The sequence below is a fragment of the Nycticebus coucang genome, chromosome 2, assembly GCF_027406575.1.
Source record: "Nycticebus coucang isolate mNycCou1 chromosome 2, mNycCou1.pri, whole genome shotgun sequence".
Lineage (NCBI taxonomy): Eukaryota > Metazoa > Chordata > Mammalia > Primates > Lorisidae > Nycticebus > Nycticebus coucang.
Genome location: NC_069781.1, coordinates 34,934,052 through 34,958,231, shown reverse-complemented (window position 1 = coordinate 34,958,231; position 24,180 = coordinate 34,934,052). Strand labels below are relative to the sequence as shown.

The following is a 24,180-nucleotide window of genomic DNA, read 5'->3' as shown; positions in this document are numbered from 1 at the left end:
GAGATTTGATTTTTATCCTATGAAGTGGTCTATTTTGTATTATGTAACATGGGCTGATGAGAAAAATGTATGTTTGTTAATTTTGGGTTGGTGTGCTCTGAATATGTCTATTAAGCCCATTTGTTCTAGGATCATATTTAAGTCCTTTGTATCTTTGTTTAGTGTCTGTTTAGGGATCTGTCCAGTTTGTCAGAGTGGTATCAAAGTCCTCAGCTTTTATGATGTTATGAGATATCATATTGCTCAGATCCATCAAGTTCTGTTTCGTATATCTAGGAGCATTTAAGTTGATTGCATAAATATTTAAAATTGAAATGTCTTCTTGTTGTATTTTTCCCTTTACCAATATAAAGTGTTTATCTTTGTCTTTATTAACTTCAGTTGCTTTAAGTCAACTTATATCTCAAAATAATATTGCAACCCTTCCTTTCTTCTGATTTCCATTTGCTTGAAATACTGTTTTCCATCCCTTAACCCTGAATCTTCATTTGTCCTTCAAGGGTAGGTGTGTTTCTTGAAGACACTATCTGACTGGTTTGTGCTTTTTTATCCAATCAGCCAGCCTGTGCCTCTTCAGTTTGAAATTAAATTCATTGACATTTATTGAGAGAATCGATAAGTGTGGTGGAGTTTTATTCACCTTATTTTGTGAAAGTCCGTTGTACAGTTTTATCCTTTGCACCATGTGGAAGCTAAGTGTTGACCCTTAGCATCTGGGTGTTTACTTTGTTGGTGGCTCATTGTGATGATCAGTGTTGAGAATAAGTCTATTTCCTGTACAACTGTTCTTGTGGTGAATTTCTTCAGTGTTTGTATATCCACAAAAGATTTAATTTTTCCATCAATTTTGAAGCTTAGGTTAGCAGGATATAGAATTCTGGGCTGAAAATTATTTTGTTTATGAATATTGAAGGTGGATGACAACTCTCTTCTGGCTTGGAAAGTTTCAGTGGAAAAGTCTGCAGTCATGATAATGGCTCTGCCTCTGTAGGTCAGTTGGTGCTTACTCTTGACTGCTTGCAGAATTTTTTTTTTTATTCATCTTGACTTTGGACAGGTTCACTACATTATGTCATAGAGAAGCTCTGTTTGATTTAAAAATATCCAGAGTTCAAGAGCCATCTTAAAGTTGCGTATCAAGATATTCAATAAAACATGGAAAGTTTTCATTCATGATAGTCTCCAGTAGGGCAATCTTCGAGGCAATCTTCTTCCTCTTCAGGGATTCATATGTTTGAATGCTTTATGGAGTCTTGTAGTTCTCTAAGCTACTATTTTGCTTTCTCTCTCTTTTTTTCTGCTTCTTTGACTACCTAGGTTAACTCAAAAACTTTATCCTCTAAGTCTGAGGTTCTTTCTTCTCTGTGTCCTTACCTACTTTTTAAAAAATTATTTATTTTTATTTCTTTTTATTTATATATTTTTTTATTTTTTATTTTTTTGCCAGGGCTGGGTTTGAACCCGCCACCTCCGCCACATGGGGCCAGTGCCCTCCTCCTTTGAGCCACAGGTGCTGACCCCTGACCTACTTTTAATACTTTCTACTGTGTCTTTACATTCTCTGATTGTCTCCTTCATTTCCTTAAGCTCTGCCATATTCTTTCCAAATTTCTCTTCTGACTTTTGGTTCTATCTTTCCCTTTTCCCATCCATATTTTTATTGTCTTTATCATTCATATTTTAAATTCCATTTCTGTCAAATACATTGATTCTTTATAGGTGGAGTCTTTCTGTAGTAGCTGCCTTCCGGTCCCTTGGAGGAGTGGCTGTGCTTTGGTTTCTCATATTGTCTGAATTTTTCTGTTGGTTCCTCTTCATGTGTTCTTTCTTCTTGTTCACCTCTTGTTCACCTCACCTTCTTGTTCACCTCATTCACCCTTTTCTTTCTTGCCTCCTTCTTTGTTTTAAATTACCTTGTCTCAGAGCTTAGGTAAAAAAGAAGTGAAGGGTAGAGCACAAGCAGGCATAAACAAGAGGAAAAGAAATAAAGAAGAAAAAAAGAAAAGAGAAAAAGTAAAGAAAAATCAAGGGGGAAAAGGGCAGGGGGATGAAAGAAAAGAATTAAAGAACAGGAGAAATTGAGGACAGGAAGATAGAATGAGAGTGATAGAAGAAATGGTATTGACTGGAATGGTGTTAAGATCATGCCCATAATTCAAGGATTTAGTAGGGCTGGGGTGGATGGGTTTTTTGAAATCAGCCTGAGAAAAGCCAAATCATCCTCTGCCAAAAGTAGGAAGAGAACAAAAACAAAAAACAAGAAATAAACAATTAATAAAAATGAAAAATAAATAGATAATTCTATAGTGTGGACTTTCCATTACTGTCTTCTAAGAGTCAGGGACAGACAGACTTTCTAGATCATGAGCTCTTGGCCTCCCTGAGCCAGATTACTGCCATGACTGCCGCACCAGACCACAGTCATGCCACCCCAAAACTTAGCAAAAAGAAAAAAAGAAAAGAAAGAAAAATAATAAAATAAGAATACATAAAGAAAATAAAAAATACATTCATATAAAATTAAGAAGAGAAAGGAAAAAGGAAAAAGAAAAGAAAGACCAAGAAAAGAAGGTGACATCCTAGTTATTGCACAAGTTATTTCTGTGGGAAAGATGAAAAAAGTAGAAGAGTCTCTGTTAAAACAGGGAATGAAGAGGAGTGAAATAGAGAGAAAGAATAAATGAGGATAAAATACCATGGCCAAAAATACAGGACTCCTTGTTCTTGATGAAAGTAAAAATGGAAGTTAAGAGTGGCACCTATGTCTCAGTGAGTAGGGCGCCAGCCTCATATACTGAGGGTGGTGGGTTGGAACCTGGCCCTGGCCAAACTGCAACAATAACAACAACAACAACAACAAAAATAGCCGGGCATTGTGGTGGGTGCCTGTAGTCCTAGCTACTCAGGAAGCTGAGGCAAGAGAATCGGCTAAGCCCAAGAGCTGGAGGTTGCTGTGATCTGTGACACCACAGCACTCTACCAAGGGCGATAAAATGAGACTCTATCTCTAAGAAAAAAAAAAAGAATTGATCCAACCAAACAAATTAGCAACAACAAACCACAACACAACAAAACAAAAAGCTCAAATAGCCAAAGCAGCAGCAACTTCAGCAACATAGAAAAGGTGATGATAAAAATTGAAAATAAAAATAAAAGTAAGAAATAAAAAAAGGAAGATTTATATTCATACATATATATAAATGTATCAATTTACATATATACATATGTATATATATACATTTTTGTGTGTATATATACACAAATGTGTACATATATGTATATATACACACACATATGTGTACATAGATGCATTTATGTATATATGTACACACACACACACACACACATATATATAAACACTTATATGTATAGCTTAAGGGACCAACTTTAATAGGAATATATGTTGCAAAATGTTGCTGAGACACCAGGTGGCACTGTAGTATTATTAGGAGATGGAGAACACAGCAGGCAATCTCTGTGGTTCTTATTCCTAACCTAATTGCCCTCACTTGATTGTTTCCTCAGCATTCAGACTCCAGTTGGGATCTTAAAACTCACAAGAATCCTTCAGGGGCAGGTCTCGCAGTACTCCCTGACACCAGTTCCTGTGAGTTGTAGGAGTCCCTCAGCCTACAAGAGTGGAGTTCTGATCCCATCAGGCAGAGTTAAAATTGCTAAGACCTTCTAATGACCTTTCCACAATGGCAGTCACTTGGCTTCCCAGTATGGCTGCCTTGACATCCACCAAACTGATAGCAAATCCACTCCTACAGGTATTCAAATCTGGTTGCAATATACTGTTTGAGTCAGCCTACTCTTCCAAGCTTTCCACTCAGTGGGCAGCTTCCCCACAAAACTGAAAACTCCGGAAAGGCTTCCTCTTGTCCTTGGCCTCTGTTGGGGGTCTGGCATTCCTGGTGGGTCACAATAATTTGCCTAACATATCAGACTTGACTGCTCTGTATCACACACTGTATCCAGCTCACCACCTCCTCACCGTGTTCCCTGAGCTATGCCTTCTGGTAAGGTCTCTGTGCCAGGTATAACTGGGTTCTCTATTTTTCCCCAGAAGTACTAGGAAAGCTCAGCTGAATAATCCTGGTTCGCCATCTTGCTCCACCCCTGTTCAAGTCTCTTACTCAATTTATAAATAGGGTTCTTTGTTCTTGTTGAGTTCTCTGTAGATTCTAGTAATCAGCCCTTTGTCAGGTTCATAGCACTCCAAAAGCTGTCTGTTTCCTTTACATGTGGTACTCTTAGCTGTGGAGAAGTTCTTTAGCTTTATCATGTCCCATTCATTTATTTTGATGTGGCTGCAATTGCCAAGGAGGTCTTATTCACAAAATCTTTACCCAGACTGATTTTTGTCAAGGATTTTCCCCACACCTTAGTCTAGAATTTTTATTGTTTTTTTCTTTTTTTTTTTTTTTGTCTTCAATTAAAATTTTTTATTCAGCAAGAGTCAATTTTTATCAGTGGTCATAAATGCAGATCCAATTTCCACCTTCTACATGTGGTTAACCAGTTCTCCCAGCACCATTTATTAAATAGGAATTTATTTCCCTAGTGCATTCTTTTGTTTGGATTATCAAAAATGAGATGGTGATATGTGGCTGGGTTCATGTCTAGGTTCTCTATTCAATTCATAGATATATTATCTCTATTTTTGTGCCAGTACCATGCTGTTTTGATCATGATAGACTTGTAGTATAACCTAAAGTCTGACAATATTCTGCCTCCAGATTTTTTTTTTTCTAAAAATTGTATTGACTATTCAGAACTTTTCTGCTACCATATGAAACAGACTACTACATTTTCAAGTCTTTCAAATTATGAAAGAATTTGAAGAGCATTACAATAAATCTGTAGATCACTTTGGGCAATTTGGACATTTTAGCAATGTTGTTCTTCCCAGCCATTGTATATTGTTCCATTTGTTAACATCTTCTGCTATTTCTTTTCTCAGGGTTTAATAGTTCTCTTTAAAGAGATCCTTCACCTCCTTTCTTAGATATATTTCAAGGTTTTTCATTTTCTTTGGAGATACTGTGAAGGATGGGTATTGGTGTCATTGATTTGATTCTAAACTTGACTGTTATTGTCATATATGAAGACTACTGAATTGTGGACACTAAACTTTTGTATCTTGAGATGTTACTATATTTCTTGATCACTTCTAAGAGCTTTGTAGCTGAGTCCCTGGGGTTTCCAGGTGTTATTAGATCATGTCATCCAGGAAGAGAGGGAGTTTGACCTCCTGTGTCCCAATTTAAATACCCTTGATCTTCTTCTCTTATAGCATTGGCTAGGACTTCCAGCCATATGTTGACTAGCACTGGCAATAATGGGTATCCTTGTCTGGTTCCAGTTCTAACTAGAAAAGCTTTCAGATTTACACCTTTCAATATAATATTGATTGTACATGAACTGTATTACTTCAGGATATATCCCACCTATGCCTATTTTTCTTGTGTATTTTTATCAAAAAAGGATGCTGAATTTTGGCAAATGGCTTTAATGCATCAATTGAAAGAATCATATGGGCTTTGTTTTTGATTGGATTTATGTAATGAATTACATATATGGATTTATGTGTGTTGAGCCAACCTTGCATCCTGGGATAAAACCCATTTTACCATGATATTAAATTTGTTTAATGGTTAGCTGTATTCTGCTTGTTAGGATTTTCTTAAATATTTTTGCATGCATATTTATTAGTGTCGTTGGCCTATAATTTTCCTTTCTGTTTGGATCCTTTCCTGGTTCTGGAGTGAAGGTGATGTTTGCTTTGTAGAACATGTAGGGGAGGATTACTTGCAGCTCTAAAGTTTTGGAATAGGTTATGTGATATAGTACTATTTCCTCTTTGAATGTAGAATTCTCATGTGAAACTGTTACAGGGCTTTTCTTTCTTGGAATATTTTGTATTCTTGATTCAATTTCAGTGCTTGATATAGGTCTATTCAAAATTTCTAATTCTTTTGGTTGAGATTAGGAAGGTGATGGGTTTCTAGGTATCAGTCCTTCACTGAATTTTCAAATTTCTTTGCATAGTGTTTTGTACAGTAATAATTCAGGATATTTTAAATTTTGGTGGTATCTGTTTTTTCTTTTTTTTTGTCTAATTGAGTTTATTAGAGATCTTACTTTTTTGTTTCTTATTAGTTTGGCCAAGGGTCTATCAATTTTATTGTCATAACTTTTTTTTGCTGATCTGCTGAATGATTCTTGTGATCTCAATTTCATTTAATTCAGCTCTGATTTTGGTTATTTTCTTTTCTTCTGCTAGTTTTGGGATTGGATTGTTCTTCCTTTTCCAGTTTCTTGAGATGATCCATTAGTTGTTTACTTGCTCTCTTTCTGTTTTCTGGATGAAGGAATCTAAAGTTATGAATTTCCTTCTTAAGACAGCCTTTGTAGTATCCCATAGGTTTTTATAGCTTGTAACTTCATTATTACTTTGTTCAAGAAACCTAATGATTTGGTTCTTAATCTCATTCTTAATTCAGCTGTTATCCACCATAAATTTGTTTAGTTTCCATGACTTTATGCGGGTTTGAAGATTTCTGTTGATGTTGAGTTCAAATTTATTTTGTGATGGTCTGAGAAGATGCAAGGAATAATTTCTATAGTTTTAAATTTGTTGGCCTTAGATATGATCAATTTTGTAGAATGATCTATGGAGTGATGACAAGAATGTGTATTCCGTTTTATTAGAATGAAATATTCTGTATATTTCTGTTAAGTCCATTTTTTCTAGGGTTGTGTTTATTTCTTCATTTAGTTTTTGCTTGGAGGATTTGTCCAGTTCTGTCTGACAGGTGTTAAAATGACAGAGCTGAAAGAAATCACATCATTCAGGTCATTTAAGTTTTATTTATGTATCTAGGAGCATTTATTTTTGGTGCATACATGTTAATCATTGAAATGTTTTCATGTTTCATGACTCCCTTGACCAGTATGCAGTGTCCATCCTTGTCCTCCTTATTTTTATTGGTTTAAATCCAATTGTACATGCAAATAAGATCTCAATCCCTGTATTTTTTTTTTCTGTACTTCAAGTGCTCGAAATATGTTTTCCATCCCTTCACCCGGAGTCTTGTTTTATCCTTACAGGTTTATTATGTTTCCTGTAGACAAATACTGAGTTTTAGTTTTTATCAGTCAGCCAGCCTGTCCCTCCTTATTGGAGAATTCAAGTCATTCACATTTATTGAGATAATTGATATGTATGGTGGAATTTTTATCATCTTACTTTGTGCAGATCTGGTGCTTAATTTTATCCCTCCTGCCATTGTCATAGCTAGGCTTTGTTCTTTAATTTCTGCATGTATTTACTTTTGTGATGGACCATCTTCCTGGTCATTATGAACAATGGGTCTGAGTACTTCCTGTAGAGCTAGTCTAGTTGTGACAAATTTCTTCAACATTTACATGCCAGTAAAACATTTGATTTATTTATTGCAAATGAAACTAAATTGAGTTTAGCAAGATACAGGATCCTAGACTGAAAACTGTTTTGTTTAAGAAGGTTAAATACTGATGACCAACCTCTTCTTTCTAGAAAAGTTTTAGCTGAAAGGCCTGCTGTCATTCTGATATATTTTTCCTTTTGGAGTAAAAACTTTCCTTACACAAGCAAGATTTTCTTTTGATATTGAATTTGGCAAAATTAATTACAATGTATCTAGGAGATACTTTGTTTGGATTGAGTCCTGCTGGGCTGCTAAAACTATCTAGTATCTGAATTTCTGTGTCTCTTTCAATGCTTGGAAAATTCTCCACCTTGATGTCTTGAAGTAGAGCTTTTAGGACAATCCTTTTCTTCAGAAATCCCTATAATTCAATGTTTAATCTTTTGGAGTAATCCCATAACTCTCACAGCAATATTCTGTTTTCATTCTCTTTTTTTCTGCCTCTTTCAATGATTGGGTTAGTCCAAATATCTTATCTTCAATTTCTGAAATTCTTTTTCTCCATGTTCCACTCTATTACGGAGGCTCTCTACTGGGTTCAGAAGCTCCTTGAATGCCTCTTTCAATTTCTTAAGCTCTGCTTTATCTTTCCTAATTATGTCCATAGCCTTGGTGACTTTGTCTTTAAATTTACTAATTTCTTGATAAAACTTCTGGACTATATTTTTGGATTTCTTTTTCCATCTTCACTTCAATTCCATCCATCTTATTTGCCATCCATAATCTGAATTCTATTTCTAACATTTCAACAATTTCTGTATGGATGCTATTTTCTGCTGTATCTCCCTTATAATCTTTGGGAGAGTTGATCTGCTCTGATTTTTTATGTTGTCAGGATTCTCCTTATTTCTCTCCCTGTGCATTTTCAGCTTTTAAAAAAATATTAATTATACTTTTTTAGCTGTATTGGTAGGTTGTTCGTAAATATTTATGGAAGATAATCTAATTGTGAATGCTTAAGCAGCACCAGAGACTTCTTTGGCAACTAAAACTGGCAAGGGGAGATCAGTTCTGGAGGCTCTAGGACATGGAACTTACCACCCCTTTGCCAATGAGCTACAGCTGTGCTTGTGACCCTTCCCCAATAGCCTCAGGAAGCTCCTTTCAGAGTTGTAGCATAAGAGTACCTAAGGGCCAGCCTTGCTTAAATGGCCAAACTGGTTCTGCCCTCATGTTAGCCTGTCCTCCACCAGTTCAAAGGAGGTGCCATAATTTGCTGAAGTCTTTGCTGTAAAAGTTACAAAACATTGTACCCTTCTGCAGGCAACAGCTAGACAAGAAAATTTTACAGACTAACTCACAATTCACACCCCAAGCCACCTAGTGGCTGGATGAGGGGGATCTGATTACATGTGGCTGGGGCGTGGTATCCAGTTCCTAGACCTTCCCAGTGCAGTCACCTGAACATAGGTTTGTCTTCCTGAAAGTTGACAGGAGGGGAGTCAGTGATTGCTGAGCACAGACACCAGGCAAGGCCTCTAGAGGGCAGGGAAAAGGTTCCCCCTAACAAGAGGGAGAGCCAGAAGAGACTACTTTATACCAAAGTTATGCTGTGGCACCACAATTTCCTCTCACAGTGGGGGCCAGCAGCTCCACAGCCCATACAATGTAGAGTCACTCAGAGATCTCCCTGCTTCTGCAGGGAGCAGTCCATCAGGCAACCAGATATGGGGGAGTGTGGGCTGTGGGCTCAGGACTGCAGACAGAAAAAATTGTTCACTTTTGCACTGGGCAGGATGGGGACCCAGAGGTGGAAATTCCTAGTGTAGGAAAAGTGGGACTTGGTAGCTCTCTCCCATGGGATGAGATGAGAAGCCCTTTGTTCCTTGCTCACTCATGCAAATCCTACGGAAGACCCCATAGGAGAGGGGCATCTCTCTTCTCCTTCAGCACCAGGTAACTTCAGGGTAGTGGCTCAATACCTGGTCTCTGATGTTTTTCTTCCTCTTTCTCACCCTGGCAGCTTGTCTTAGTGGGGATGATGTGCACTTTAATTTCTCTTCCTTTTGTTCAACTCCCTGATTTCAACTTTTCCAAGTTCACTTAAGTCTGACTTTTCTATTTCTGAGCAGAAGTTTCTGGCAAAAGCATATTCTAGTTAGCAATCTTTCCCCTCCAGCAACAAATCTTTTGACTTAAATTGTCACCTTTCCCCCCCTCCTTTTAGGGTAAATTGTTAAATTACATCTTAGTCTAAGGAAATTTAATTTAAAAGAACAGAAATATATTTTCATTCATATGGAAATATTTCAAAATAAAAGGTTAAAAGATGAGATATGTTATTTATTGTTTATGATTGTTTTCTTAAGTTAACAAATGTTGAAAATAGAATCCAAATGCAACCCAATCTAGAGAATTTTATGATTGTCTCTGAGAGGTGAGGAAAGAGACATGTTCTCACCAACAGAGCAGGACTTAACGGAAGAGAAGGAAAAATGATATCTAGCCGTAAGATTAAATTAATGTAATTGCTTATCACATATGAAAATTTACATAATTATTCGGAACTTGAGTGCTGCTATTTGAGTTTCCTATAAACTCTTTTCAGTAAAAATGAAAGAGATTTAAAATCAAATGACTGTTCACTAATTCTAACCTAATCCACCCTAAGAAATATATAAAGAACCTTGAACACTCCAGAAAGTTACACTGTGTTAGATTCTGGTCATTATTAGAGTCCTCTCTAATAAATGAGTATTCATTTACTATGTAATGAATAGTCTTATCTAATGCTCCATACATTAAAATAGTATTGTATATGTTCTTGCATTTCTGAATTTTCTCTTTTAGAATCATTCATATTGCCATGTTGTACACATCAGCAATTCACATCATTAGATTGATGAGATGTATTTCATTATCTTAATATAAAATAGCTAATATAGAATAGCTTATCTATTCTTCTGTTGATGGGAACTTGCTTTGAGTTTAGGGTTATGAAGAAAGCTGATATAAACCTTTTGTCTAAGTCCTTATTTTTGTGGGGATAATTTTTATATTTCTTACAGAACAAGTCTTATAGATATTTCATTAATTTTATTTCTATATAATTTGCTGTATATTATTATAAATTTTATCTTAAATGTACATTTTGAAATTTCTGTAATTAATTATTACATAATTAATGTAATTAGACCCTATATTACATAATCCTATTAAATTTGCTTAACAGCTTTAAAAATTATTCTTATAGATATCATTGGATAGTCTGTTTATCCAATCATGTCCTCTGCTTACTTTTTTCCAATGACAATACTTTTATTTTCTATGGAACAAAAAAGACTCTATATTACAATGTTGAATAGACATAGTAGAGGTGAGTATCTTTGCTTTGTTTTTGATTTACAGGAAAAGATAAGCAATATTTTTTCATTTAGTTTGATTTTACATTTGAGGGCTGTGCTTTCTGTTCCCAGTTTTCTCAGAATTTTTTATTACAAGTTACCTTCTCAATAATTCTTCAGTATGTACTGACATAGTCAGATGATTTTAATTAAAAAATGCATATTTTGTTAATGAAAGGTATTCATCTGAAATACACATTTCTGAGAATAACTTTGAGAGGTTTTGGGTTATTTATATTTGTCTCAAAAATGATTTGGAACATATCTACCCCTCTTTACTTTTTTCATCATACTATTTTCCTCATTTGAATAGAGATTTAACACATTGGTTTTAAATTTCTTTTTTCTAAGATAAGGCATTAAAACTATAAATTCTTTTCTCTGAACTTTTAGCAGTGTTCCATAATTTTTGGTAGAGACTTCTGGTCAGTGGCTTATTAAAAGAAATTTTATTGTGATTTCATTGTGTTCTTTAGAAGAAATTTTGTTTTTTAAACATTTATGCATTTTCTAGAAATCTTTATTTTTGCTTTCTAATTCAGTTGCTTAGTGATCAAAGAATATTTTCTAGAGAAATAAATTAATAAATAATTCCTATGTACAATTTTGAAAATATCAAGTTTAAAAATATTTTTTTATGAACCTGAAATATTTTGCCTTTCAAGGAATTTGAAATTCAGCAGTTCATAATCATGGTTGAGAACCAAAAGTTCTTCAGCAATGTATAAATGTACATTGGCTGGATCTAAATTAGAGATTCAGAGACAGTGGGGAGAGTAATTTGGGAGCAGGTACTCATTTAAGTCAACACTGGATTGGATAACCTATTAGTCAACAAATATTAAATTTGATTCAATTAATCAACTTGGATTATTTGGATTTTCTTTTTTTTTTTGAGACAGAATCTCACTATGTCACCCTTGGTAGAGTGCTGTGGCATCACAGCTCACAGCAACCTCAAACTCCTGTGCTCAAGTGATTCTCTTGCCTCAGCCTCCCAAGTAGCTGAAACTACAGGCACCTACCACAATACCCAGCTATTTTTTGTTGCAGTTGTCATTGTTGTCTAGCAGGCCCAGCTCAGGTTTGAACCTGCCAGTCTTGGTGTATATGGCTGGCGCTGTAACCACTGTGCTATGGATGCTGAGCCATCAATTTGGATTTTTATAGGATAACAAATATGTGCCAGATTTCCTGCTAGGAAATTTATCTATTAATCCAGTATCAAGACATTGTTTTATGTATTTAATTATTAATATAGATACTGTCAAAAGAAATGAAACACTATATGAATGTGTGTATATATAAGTTTTAAACTCACTTATTATCAACAATGGCCCTATGTTTGTAATAAAACAAAATTATAAAACAAAACAATATTTCTTTAACAAGACTTATAGATCTGCATTACAAATAAACAAATATTAAATAATAAAGCTGTTCATAATGGGAACAAACATGCTCATATAGTAATAATAGTAATAAAACAAATGTAAATTTATAAAAGAAAAATAATTGCAAGATGGTTTTCTTTTTGATTTTTCATATTTTCTTTCTTTTCTTTTCTTTTGTTATTTTTTTCTGAGACAGAGTCTTACTCTATTGCCCTATGAGCCACTGCATCCAGCACATATTTTCTAAGAGAACAGAAACAATGGAGTTCTTTATGCACACATACTCAAAAATATGACCTATAATAAATCAGATTTGGGAAGTTTTAGAATATATGAGGATCTTTTGCTTATTCATAGTGTTTATAAAGTGATGTCTTATTTCAAATTTATTTACAAGAGAATTTGGAGTATGAGATGAGAAAACTAATTCAAAGGCAGATCTGTGAACTAAAAAAAGTGTCTATTGATCTGGAAAATTGTTGAGTTTAAATAACTATTATCCCCACACAAACACACACACTCATATCTAAAAAATGTACACATTTTAGGAAAGTAAAAATAAACTGTATTAAAATCATAATACTTGACTAACCATGGTGGCTCACTCCTGTAATCCTAACATTATGGAGGCCGAAGTAGGTGGATACTTGAGCTCAAGAGTTGGAGGCCAGGCTGAGTAGGAACAATATCCCATCTCAACCAAAAAATAGAACAATTTGACAGAATTACTCAATTAGGCAGAAATAGAATATCATGGGGGCCTGTGGTTTTAGCTACTTGGAGGCTAAGCCAGCAGGATCCTTGAGTCCATGCATCTGAGGTTGCTGAGAACTATGAAGATGCTATAGCTCTTTACCCAGAGCCACAGAGCAAAACTCTGTCTAAAAAAAATTGTCACCATTACTAAATTTCCATGTCACCAAACTGAAACCCTAAGCTTCTTACTTGCAATATCTGATATTCTGAGAAATCAGGAAAGAGATAATAGCCAAATCCCCCAAATAGATCAGTTTTCTAAAAAAATAGGAGATTCACAGCAACCAATCAAAATGTTCCAGGCAACCTAACCCAGTGGAACAAAAAAGCCTCCTCTCCTTTAACCAAGACAAGAAAAGTAATCTGTTATTAACCAATACACATTTTTCATTGTGCTTTTTTTCCTTATTTCTTCTCAAGCTACCTTCCAAAAATGACTGTTTTTCCATGTCCAGTGGAGCTCCTGTCTGTTTTGTAGACTGGATTCATAAATTGCAAAAAAAAAAAAAAAAGAAAGAAAGAAAAAGAAAAAAGAAAAAACTCAATTACATCTTTAAAAAAATTATAATGCTTTACCTTCTTTGAGGATCTATCATATTTTCTTCCAAAAAGTCGTGTTAGTTTGCAGTCCCACAAGTAGTGTGAACGTGCTCACTCCCCTATGCATCCTGTCACCATCCCAGCTTTGAGACTTTTTGATGCGGGCCATGCTCATTGGGGTTAGGTGATGTGTCAGGGTAGTTCTAATTTGCATTTCTCTTATAATCAGGGACAATGAGAATTTTTTCAAATGTTTTTTCCACTCATCTGTCAGAGAAATTTCTGTTCATATCTCTTGCCCAGTGGTAGACGGGATTGGTTGCTCTTTTTTTTTTTTTTGACCTCTCATTTGATCCTGCAGTCCCATTATTAAGCATCTACCCAGAAGAAAAAAAAATCATTTTATCATAAAGACATTTGCACTAGACTGCTAATCACAGCTCAATTTATAATCACTGGAGTGTGAAAACAACCTAAATGACCACCAACCTAAGAATGGATTAACAAGCCGTATGTGTATACCATGGAATACTGTTCAGCCATTAAAAAAGATGGATATTTTACATCTTTTGTGTTAACATGGATGGAATTAGAACATATTCTTCTTAGTAAAGTCTTACAAGTACTAATATGAATCCAGCAGATAATCTAATACATATTCACATAAGAGAAGAACTCAAATCAATTTAAGGTGGGGTGTAGGGGAATGATGGAGCAGGAGGAGGGGCCCAATGGGGGTCACGGTGTATGGCACACCTCTGGGGTGGGACACAATTATAAGAGGAACATTAACTAAGAAATGCAAACAATGTCACCTAATTCTTTGTACCCCAAATGAACCTGAATCAATAAATTTTAAAAAGTTGTAATGTTCAATATATATGGATACCATTTTTTACCCTGTGTATTGTATCTTATGTCTCTTGGAATTGTAAAATTCAAACATGCCTTGAGTATTACAATTTTATGACAGTTTTTCCCCCCTTTCTAAAAATATGTACTTATGTGTACTTTTGTTGGCACTGTGTGTGTGTGTTTGTGTGTGTATGTATACACTTTTTTTTTCAGAGACAGAGTCTTACTTTATTGCCCTTGGTAGAGTGCTGTGACCTCATACAACTCATAGCAACCTCCAACTCCTGGGCTTAGGCCACTCTCTTGCCTCAGCCTTCCAAGTTGCTGGGACTACAGGTGCCCGCTACAATGCCCGGCTATTTTTTTGTTGCAATTTGGCCAGGGCCAGGTTTGAACCCGCCACCATTGGTATATGGGGCCGGCACCCTACCCACTGAGCCACAGGTGCCACCCAAGTGTATGTATACACTTTTTAATTGGCCCATTGTGTTTTAGTTCTCCTGAAATTTGAAAACACATTTTCTCATCTCTACTATCCTCAGGATGAAATAATCTTACATAATAATTTGATCTGAGAATGCAAAATACATCTCTAGTTATTGGTTGAAAGTGTTTATGTATAGTAATAATCATCAAACAGTGATTTCATATAATTTAATGAAAACCTTTTTCTTTTATTTGATAGCCAAAAAATAAACTTTGGGACATATGATAATTACATTCCAGGTAAGAAAGTGTTTAATATTTATATTAAAAGGTGCATGATTAATTTTAGGGGTAAGTGATTATTATCCTCCTTTCAAAGTAAAGAAAGCAAAACTCTCAAGAGAGAGAATTAATAACTGAGTTTTTATTTCCTAAAGAACCATTCATATGGGTTCAGCAAATACCTTTTAAATTCATGTGTTTTATTTTAAATCCAAGGCATTTAAGTAAACATGTATAGCAACATAAAGGTGGACATAAATACATATTAGAAATCATCTAATCAGATAATTTTTCAGTTGAAAAGCAATGTAGAAGTCGGATAAAATACTCATTCAAGTCAGAAGTATCTTCTACTATATTCATGTTAGATTGGATCTGTCTTATAAGTGTCCACAAATTCTATTACTAGACAAGACAGATTTAAGTGATTGTCCAGGGCCTTGAGAATGTGGTTTTCCCTCATATATTGAGCTTAGATATGTTTTTCCTTCTGTACATTTTTTCTATTGTTTCTGCGGGTATCTTTGGGAAACTCATAGGAAAAGTCTATTTTCTCTAATATTTAATATCTAATAAAAGTCTATTTTCTCTAAATATTTACAGTAATACTGAGTTCAATTAGGAACTCTCTCATTGGTTGCATTTGTAACTCAAATATATGTATTAATTATTACTATTTTAGCTTCCAGGTAATTTTTTCCTCCTAGTCACCTTAGCACAGACTTTTATTTACTGGTTTAATTATTACATTTGTCATCCACAGCAGTGAAATACTTGGGTGCATTTGTTCTTGTAGCTTGAAAAATGATTACTAACTAAGGAGATCGTAAGACTTGGCACTTCAATAATATAATTACTAAATATTTTATACAAGATATTGTTCTCAGTACTCTAGGGGATATTATAGTTTCCAAGGGAATTGTATTCTAACTAAAAGAACAAGCAAAAACCAAGACTGGAAGAGATAGATGGAAAAAGAAGTAGTAAAACTGTTTCTTTCCATTTATATTAAAGGCTATATTGGCTTTGCAATGACTATTTTAGATAATTATCTCTACAACTTGTCAGAGTAGAGAAAATCAATTTTTGTTTGCTTGTATTGATAACAAGAAATTTGAAACATTACCAAATAATAAGGCAATAATTTCAATCACTGTGTATTCATTTACACATTTACATGATATGTATTGCACTTATTGTCCTTTATTGTTCTGATTAACTTCTAACTATTTTTGCCAAAGTGTATGTTTTATATTCCTTATTATAGTCAGTGAATTAAGCAAAAAATCATGGAATCAGCAACACTTTGCCCTGGTATTTCCCAAACCACCGCGGCCAGGAAAAAAAAGGAGAACAAAACCTTCTCAATTACAGGAAAATGTAGCTGTTGTAAGTATTTAAAAAGTCAAATAATTATTTCAATAAGTAGTTATTATTTACATAGTGGTAATTAGTAATAAGTGTATAGTTATGTGTGTTATAGATCTGGTTTCATCAACAAACATTTCTATCATGATAGGAATATTTTGTATCTTTCCAGTATAATGTGGCTGTTGGACACTTTTAAGGAGGCTAGTGTGACTGAGGAATTGTATTTTACATTTAAATTAAATTAATTTAAATTAGGTAAATTTACATGTGACTGTTAAATGCCATGTTGGACAGCCAAGTGAAAGATAATTTAAATTCTACTATTTGGAAAAAGTTTATATATATATATATATATTTGCACACGCATATATATATACCTATATACATATAAGTATGCTTATATGTATACATATATATATGCACATATATATACTGTGATGTGTGTACATTTCTATATATAATTTGCATCTTTTGTATACAATTTTCCCCTTATATAATTTTTTTCAGTAACCTAACATTATAAAAACTGTGTCTAAGTAACAAGGAATTCTGGAGACCCTAATGTTAACAGTTGGTATAAAAATTCAGGAAATGTTCCCCAGGTAGAGAAATCCTGGCGGCACCTGTGGCTCAGTCCATAGGGCGCCAGCCCCATATACCGAGGGTGGCAGGTTCAAACCCGGCCTCGGCCAAACTGCAACCAAAAAAAAAAATAGCCGGGCGTTGTGGCGGGCGCCTGTAGTCCCAGCTACTCGGGAGGCTGAGGCAAGAGAATCGCTTAAGCCCAGGAGTTGGAGGTTGCTGTGAGCTGTGTGAGGCCATGGCACTCTACCGAGGGCCATAAAGCGAGACTCTGTCTCTACAAAAAAAAAAAAAAAAAAAAAAGAGTCATGAGATTAACTTACACATTAATGAAAATTCTTCTTCAGTTTCTATAACATAGAATTCAGGATTCTGAGTATTGTCAGATAAATATTTCTGAAGCCAATATAGGATATGTGAATGTTCAAAAGAAATGTTTTCATCAAATCTTATTTGTTTCAGGAACTACATCCCATCAGTAGTGATCAAAGTTCTTTTCCTTTTATTCTTTACTGAATTTATTTCTCCATTGTTCGATAACATTTCTACTACAATTAGCTATTTTTGCCATTTAGTTTTTGCAAATACTAAATTAGGAGTTGAAACATAATGCACCACTTCTCTCAAATTAACATTTATTGAGTATTACAGATTGTATTATTAAATTACCTCTGTGGTGACACTCAATTTATATCCTCCCAACCAAGAGGAAATTTTGGGCTTTTACGTTTAACCACAGGTAGCATTCTAACTTCCAGAGACCTTAAAAGTGACGATAGGGACAAACATGTGCCTTGCCCTGAAACTATTCGATATTAAGAATAGATAGTTTCTGAGTTCTTCTAGAAATGGAGGGTGGGCGAGATACTCTAAGAATTCTCAAAAACACTGAGTCAACAAAGAAAAAACAGCCTCTTCTGATTTTGAAGAGAGATTCTGACATACCATGAGTCAATGGAGGTCTGTAGCAATTTTGACATAAAATATTGAGAGAAATATAAAGATCTCCTAAATTGAAAGAAGGTCTCAATTAAAGCATACTTCTCCATTAGTTTAAAGAAAGGTTATAAAGCAGAGTAAACTATGAAATCTATTATTTACCTAGTTTTGATAAAATTCTAAAATATTTTCATGGTTGAAGTTAAAATATATGTGTTATCTATTAATGAAAACTTTATAACTCAAACACAAATTAGTCATTATTATTCTAACCCATATTTCAGAAAATTGATGAAGACAAAGCAATAGGTCATAGTCGACCATTATGGATGCACCGTTCTTTAATGAGAATTTCTGAGAGACCATCTGTTTACTTAGCTGCCAGGAGGAAGCCCCCAGAAAAACCAGTTTCATCCCCTAAATTGGATACTAGAGGAACACAAATGTCTATTAAGGGTAAAGGAGACAAGAAAATAGAGGATACATCGGAATCAGAAGCAGATGCAAAGAAGGAAAAAGATGCAAAGAAAGACAAAGATAAGGATAAAGGTGAAAAACCAGATGCAAAAATAGTTAAAAAAGATACAAAGAAGGTCAAAGATTCAGCTTCAGAATCTGAAGGTGAAAAACCAGGTACAAAAAAGGATGATAAAAAAGATAAAAAGGATGCAAAAAAGGGCACGGATTCAGCATCAGAATCTGAAGGTGAAAAACCAGGCGCAAAGAAGGATGACAAATCAGTTAAAAAGGATACAAAGAAGGGCAAGGATTCAGCTTCGGAATCTGAAGGTGAAAAACCAGGTGCAAAGAAGGATGCCAAATCAGTTAAAAAGGATACAAAGAAGGGCAAGGATTCAGCTTCAGAATCGGAAGGTGAAAAACCAGGCGCAAAGAAGGATGCCAAATCAGTTAAAAAGGATACAAAGAAGGGCAAGGATTCAGCTTCGGAATCTGGAGGTGAAAAACCAGGTGCAAAGAAGGATGACAAATCAGCTAAAAAGGATACAAAGAAGGGCAAAGATTCAGCTTCCGAATCTGGAGGTGAAAAACCAGGCGCAAAGAAGGATGCCAAATCAGTTAAAAAGGATACAAAGAAGGGCAAAGATTCAGCTTCGGAATCTGGAGGTGAAAAACCAGGCGCAAAGAAGGATGACAAATCAGTTAAAAAGGATACAAAGAAGGGCAAAGATTCAGCTTCAGAATCTGAAGGTGAAAAGAAGGGTAAAGATACAAAGAAAGGTTCTGTAGCCAAGAAAGATTCAAAGCAAGATGTAAAGAAGGGAACTAAAAAAGATGAAAAGAAACCTGGTGGTACAGTAAGTGAAACAAAGGTTGGCACCAAGAAAGATACCAAGAAAGATGGGAAGAAAGATACAAAGAAAGATGCCAAGAAAAGTACCAAGAAAGATGCCAAGAAAGAGACTGACACAGAATCTGCTGATTCAAAGGCTTCTGGTAAGAAGGGTGGAAATAAGAGTAAAAAGAAAACCAAGTAGGCATGGTATAGTAATTCAAACCGAACGAATAACTGAAAAATATATTTAATGAAATGATTTTAATAATCTGAAGCTGAATTTAGAAGCGATAATGAGGTTTTAAATCATTCAAATACTTTTTAAAAGGGGGCAAAGAAGAGTGCAAAGGACATGGAAGACATTTGTAAAACTAGAAGAAAGATATTATGAAGCATTAAGGGAAATGCCATTGAAGAAATAGAAGATAATTATGCTTAATTTGGTCATATGAAAATTGCAATAAAAATCCTAGAAAAATTCTAAGAGGTATATTCAAATGAGGATGTAGACAATAATGACACTGAATCTGTGGATACAAAACAAAACAAAAACAAACAAACAAAAAAAAACTGATCAATCACTGGAGACTTCAAGGAATCCAATGAGGCTGATGCTACATATATAGATTCAAATAATCTCAAGCTTCATTCATAGATTTAAATAAGCAATTATAAGTGTCATTAAGAGAAGTTAAACAACTTTCAGAAAGTCTACTTTCAAGTAAATAGAAGTTAAAGGAAAAAAAAAGAAAGAAAAAGTAAGAAAAGATTACTTTCTTATAAACCTTCACCATCCTCTGTGAAGTTTAAGCAACCACAACCATGTTTATGGTTGTTGAACGTTTTACTTCCAAGCCAAGATAAGCACAGTAGGTAAGTTAGTTTTGTTTTGCTGTAAGCCAAATTATTTAAAAATAATTGAACCAAATTATGTGAGTTGGTAGGAGAAACAAGTTCAGAAGATATATTTTACAGCATAGTGACTATAATTGGTGATATATTGTATTCTTCAAAAATCCTAAGAGAGTGGATGTTAAGGGTTCTCCCACAAAAATGAAACTATGTGAGGTGATTCATATGTTAATTGTTAGAATTTACCACCCCACACATACTTAAAACCATCATGTTGTATGCAGTATATACAATGTTATCTGTCCACTAAGACAACAAATTTTAAATAGTAATGAAAATTGAACAAATCTAAAAGTTTAAATGAACACTTAACTAATTAGGATTCTACTAGAATTTTTATCAACTTTGGGCTTTCTCGTTCTAAGAAATATCTCACTAATGTGGAGAGATTACCAAACCAATGAAGTTTTAAAAAGTGTCCATTTAAAGGTTAAGGGAAGTAGAATTTTTTGTCATGAGGGAGAGGTGACTGATTTATGATATATGAAAAGGTTAACAATTTATTATCCAAAGATTTTGACAGAAAATAATAGTCACCAAGGCCTATGAAAGAGTTACTGATAAATTGCTAAATACCAATGCAAAAGAAAATTAAACAGAATTTTAAAGTGTTAAGAGAGTAAGAATCTCTGACAATTAGTGTAGGTTCATTTTTTTATAAACATGTTGGTCACTCGTATTTATTTTTTTGACAGATGTCTCTTAAAGGCTTTGGTCCCCCGCCCTGCCACCCGTAACTTTCAATTGGGTTGTTTTCATGCTGCTGAGTTGTTTTAGTTTCTTGTGTATTTTTTAATATTAACTACATATGAGATGGATGTTTGCAAATATTTCCAGTGTTTTCTTAAGTTGTCTTTTGACTCTGTTTGTTGTCCTTTGTTGCACATGTAATTTAATCTAATTTGTCTTTGGTTGCTTGTATAATGTTTTTGGATCCTACTCAAAAATCTTTACCAAGACCAAGGTCAAGAAGTTTTTCTCTTATGTTTTCTTCTAGGAATTTTATAGTTTCTGGTTTTACATTTCAGTCTTTCCTCCATTTTAAGATAGCATTTGTATATGGGGTAATATAAATGTCCAATTTCATTTTTGTACATGCGAATAACAAGTTTATCTAATATCATTTATTAAAGACATTATATTTTCCCCATTGTGCATTTTTGTGACAACCACAGGTCATAGATTAACTGACTGTGTATATGTGGGTTTATTTCCATGTTCTTTATAAGTCTCATTGGTCTATACGAGCTGTTTTTGTGTGACTTTAATGCTGCTTTGATTGCTAGAGCTTTGAAATACATTTTGAGATCAGATATTATGCTACCACCGGCTTCCTTATTTTTGTTTACGATTTCTTTGCTTCAAAGTCCTTTGTGGTTTCTTAAGAATTTCAGTATCTTTTTTCTATTTCTGTAAAAATATCACTGGAAATTTGACAGGGATTGAATTGAATCTGTAGATCACTTTGGCTTATATGGACATTTTAACAATACTAAGTCCTCAAATTCATGAACACAGAATAACTTTCCATTTATTTGTGCCTTTTTCAATTTTTCTCAACACTGTTTTTAGTTTTCAGCATATTGATATTTTACCCCTTTTATTAAAATTATTTCTAAATATTTTTGATGCTCTTGTAAATGAAATTTTTCATTCATTTTTTGAATAGTTCAAAATTAGAGCATAGAAATGCTACTGAAGTTTTTTATTTTGATTTTTATATCTTTCAGCTTTACTGACTTAATTTTTTTAGTTATAATAATTTTTTTAGTTTGTCTATAAGATCATGTTATCTGCAGAGGCAATTTAACTTCTTCCTTTCCAATTTGGATGCTTTTTACTTCTTTTTCTTGCCTAATTGTTCTGAAAAGGACTTCCACTACCTTGTTGAATCAAATTGACAAATAGTTGGCATTCTTTTCTTGTTAAATACCTAATAGGGACATCGGTGTTTTGTTTTTTTTTTTGTCTTTTGATCTTGTAAACTTGTTCTGCATATTGCCTATCATCTGCTTTTTTTGTTTTCTATTGAGTAAAATCTGTCTATTATTTATTTTATGACTCCTGTGTTTATTGTTTGGTAAATGAAAATCTTCCTGACAGAGTAACATTTAATATCATTTAGGTAGGTAGAGTCTAAAATGAATATACAAGTAATCTCAATTACTTCTCTCAGCCTTACATTAACAAGAATTTATCATGGGGAAAATATTCTTCATGAATTTTCATTAATAAAGGTTATATTTGAAAGGTGTAAATTATAAAAAGAAATTTACTAGTGTCTATCATCCAAAATTATTTTAATAAAGTATTTTATGTTGAGAGGAAACATGGGGAGAAATAGAAATAATTTCTCAGACCTAAAGCTTTGCCACTTCACAGCCTGAGTTTTAATCCATGTTTTCACATTTATTAGCTATGTGCCCTTAGGCAAGATGAGTCATATTTGTTATACATAAGTGGGAACAGTAATAGATTCCAACTCCTAATGTTGTTTGAAATATTCAATGGGATTAGGTATGTAGAGTGCTCCAGTAAGCATGCCATAAATATTAGAAAATACTAGCTGTGATAGTTGTTACTATAACTAAACTAATACTTACCTACCACACTTGTTTTACTTAGCTCCATAAAATGTTTGTTCCTATAATTTTCCTCTAAACATGTTACTTGAGATTTTTTTTATTTAATTCATGGTATATCCATCTCATGATTTTTGAACTCATTTCATTTAATTAACTATTAAAAAAATAAGATCTGTAAAACAATTGAAAACATTCATTGGCATCTTTTCAGAAATATGACTTTATTGACAATATATTGAACTTTCCTGCTAAATATTACTAAAATCATATAGTCATGGTTAAAATTTACTGTAGATCTAAGGAGGACATGACACTATATTCGACAGAGGAATTGATTAAAAAACTAATTATATCTATATCCAGAATAAATAACATTTAAAAATAAGCAAATAAATGCAGGTTAACTAACAAAGCTATCCTATAAGAAAGATAAACCTTCTGCTGTTTCTTAAGAATGATATGCATATATAAAGTTGGTTTATAAAACTGAAGTTCATCTCACATACAAAAAGTCATTAAATTAAGCAAATCAACAGGTTTTCCAGTTTATGTAAACTAAATAAATAAGAATTCTTTCTTTTACCTCATTACTAACGATATTGAGCATCAAGTTATGAGCCTATAAACATAACTTTTCAAATATTTTATAGTTTATTTGGATTATTTATTATTTTTACATTGGATTATAAAATTTTCTTTATTTGAATATATTAGATTTGCCTTTCTTTTGAGGGGAGAGCAAGTGTCCCTTGACCCTAAAGACCGGTAAGTATTTTTCTTTCCCCAAGTTTAAATTGCTTTATCTATAGAATGTGGTATTGAAGTAGGTAATGTAAAAATTGAAGTTCATGGGCCTACAGAGTGAAAATGGTGAAGAACATGACAACAAGTGCCTTTTTCAACTTCACTGACTTAACAATACTCTTAAATTGTTTTCTCATTTGGTGAAAGTAAGAGTTATTATTCTAACATTCAAAAGGAGATAAAGCTCACAAACTCAAATGTATTAGCTATAGCATTTTAATTCTGCAGTTGGAACATGGCCCAACCTCATTTGGCAAGGTTCCTCACAATGTCACTTTACTCCATTCTGAATGGTAAGCTCAACTTGAAAATCATGTTACCTAAATTCAGACCTGGTCTATACATAGACTGTTAAAAGTAAGCACAATTATTTTATGTTATATTAATATTATATTAGGTCAATGAAGGATTTTGTTACCTTTTAAATCCAGAAGAAAAAGAAGAGAGGCAACTTTTTGAAATTTGGCTTTAATGTTTAATCCAATGCATATATTGTTCTATAAGAACTACTAGGATAATCTTAAAGTGACTTTACGCATCAATTTAGAACATGACCTATGGCAGCAGATCTTTGATTTTTTTCCAAAGCTGTATTTTAAGATCCAATATGGGTTATGAATT

The 24,180-nt window shown here is 33.7% G+C and overlaps 1 protein-coding gene across 1 annotated transcript in view; it reads left to right on the top strand.

Annotated features, from left to right (window-relative positions):
- Positions 1-19,460, top strand: part of CYLC2 (cylicin 2) — a 55,354-nt gene extending 35,894 nt beyond the window's left edge. Inside the window, exons 2-5 of the mRNA XM_053605922.1 lie at positions 15,050-15,090; positions 16,340-16,461; positions 18,249-18,557; positions 18,609-19,460. Coding sequence (XP_053461897.1) covers positions 15,050-15,090; positions 16,340-16,461; positions 18,249-18,557; positions 18,609-19,460 — 1,324 coding nt within the window. The remainder of the gene's footprint in view (positions 1-15,049; positions 15,091-16,339; positions 16,462-18,248; positions 18,558-18,608) is intronic.
- Positions 19,461-24,180: the final 4,720 nt, after the last annotated feature.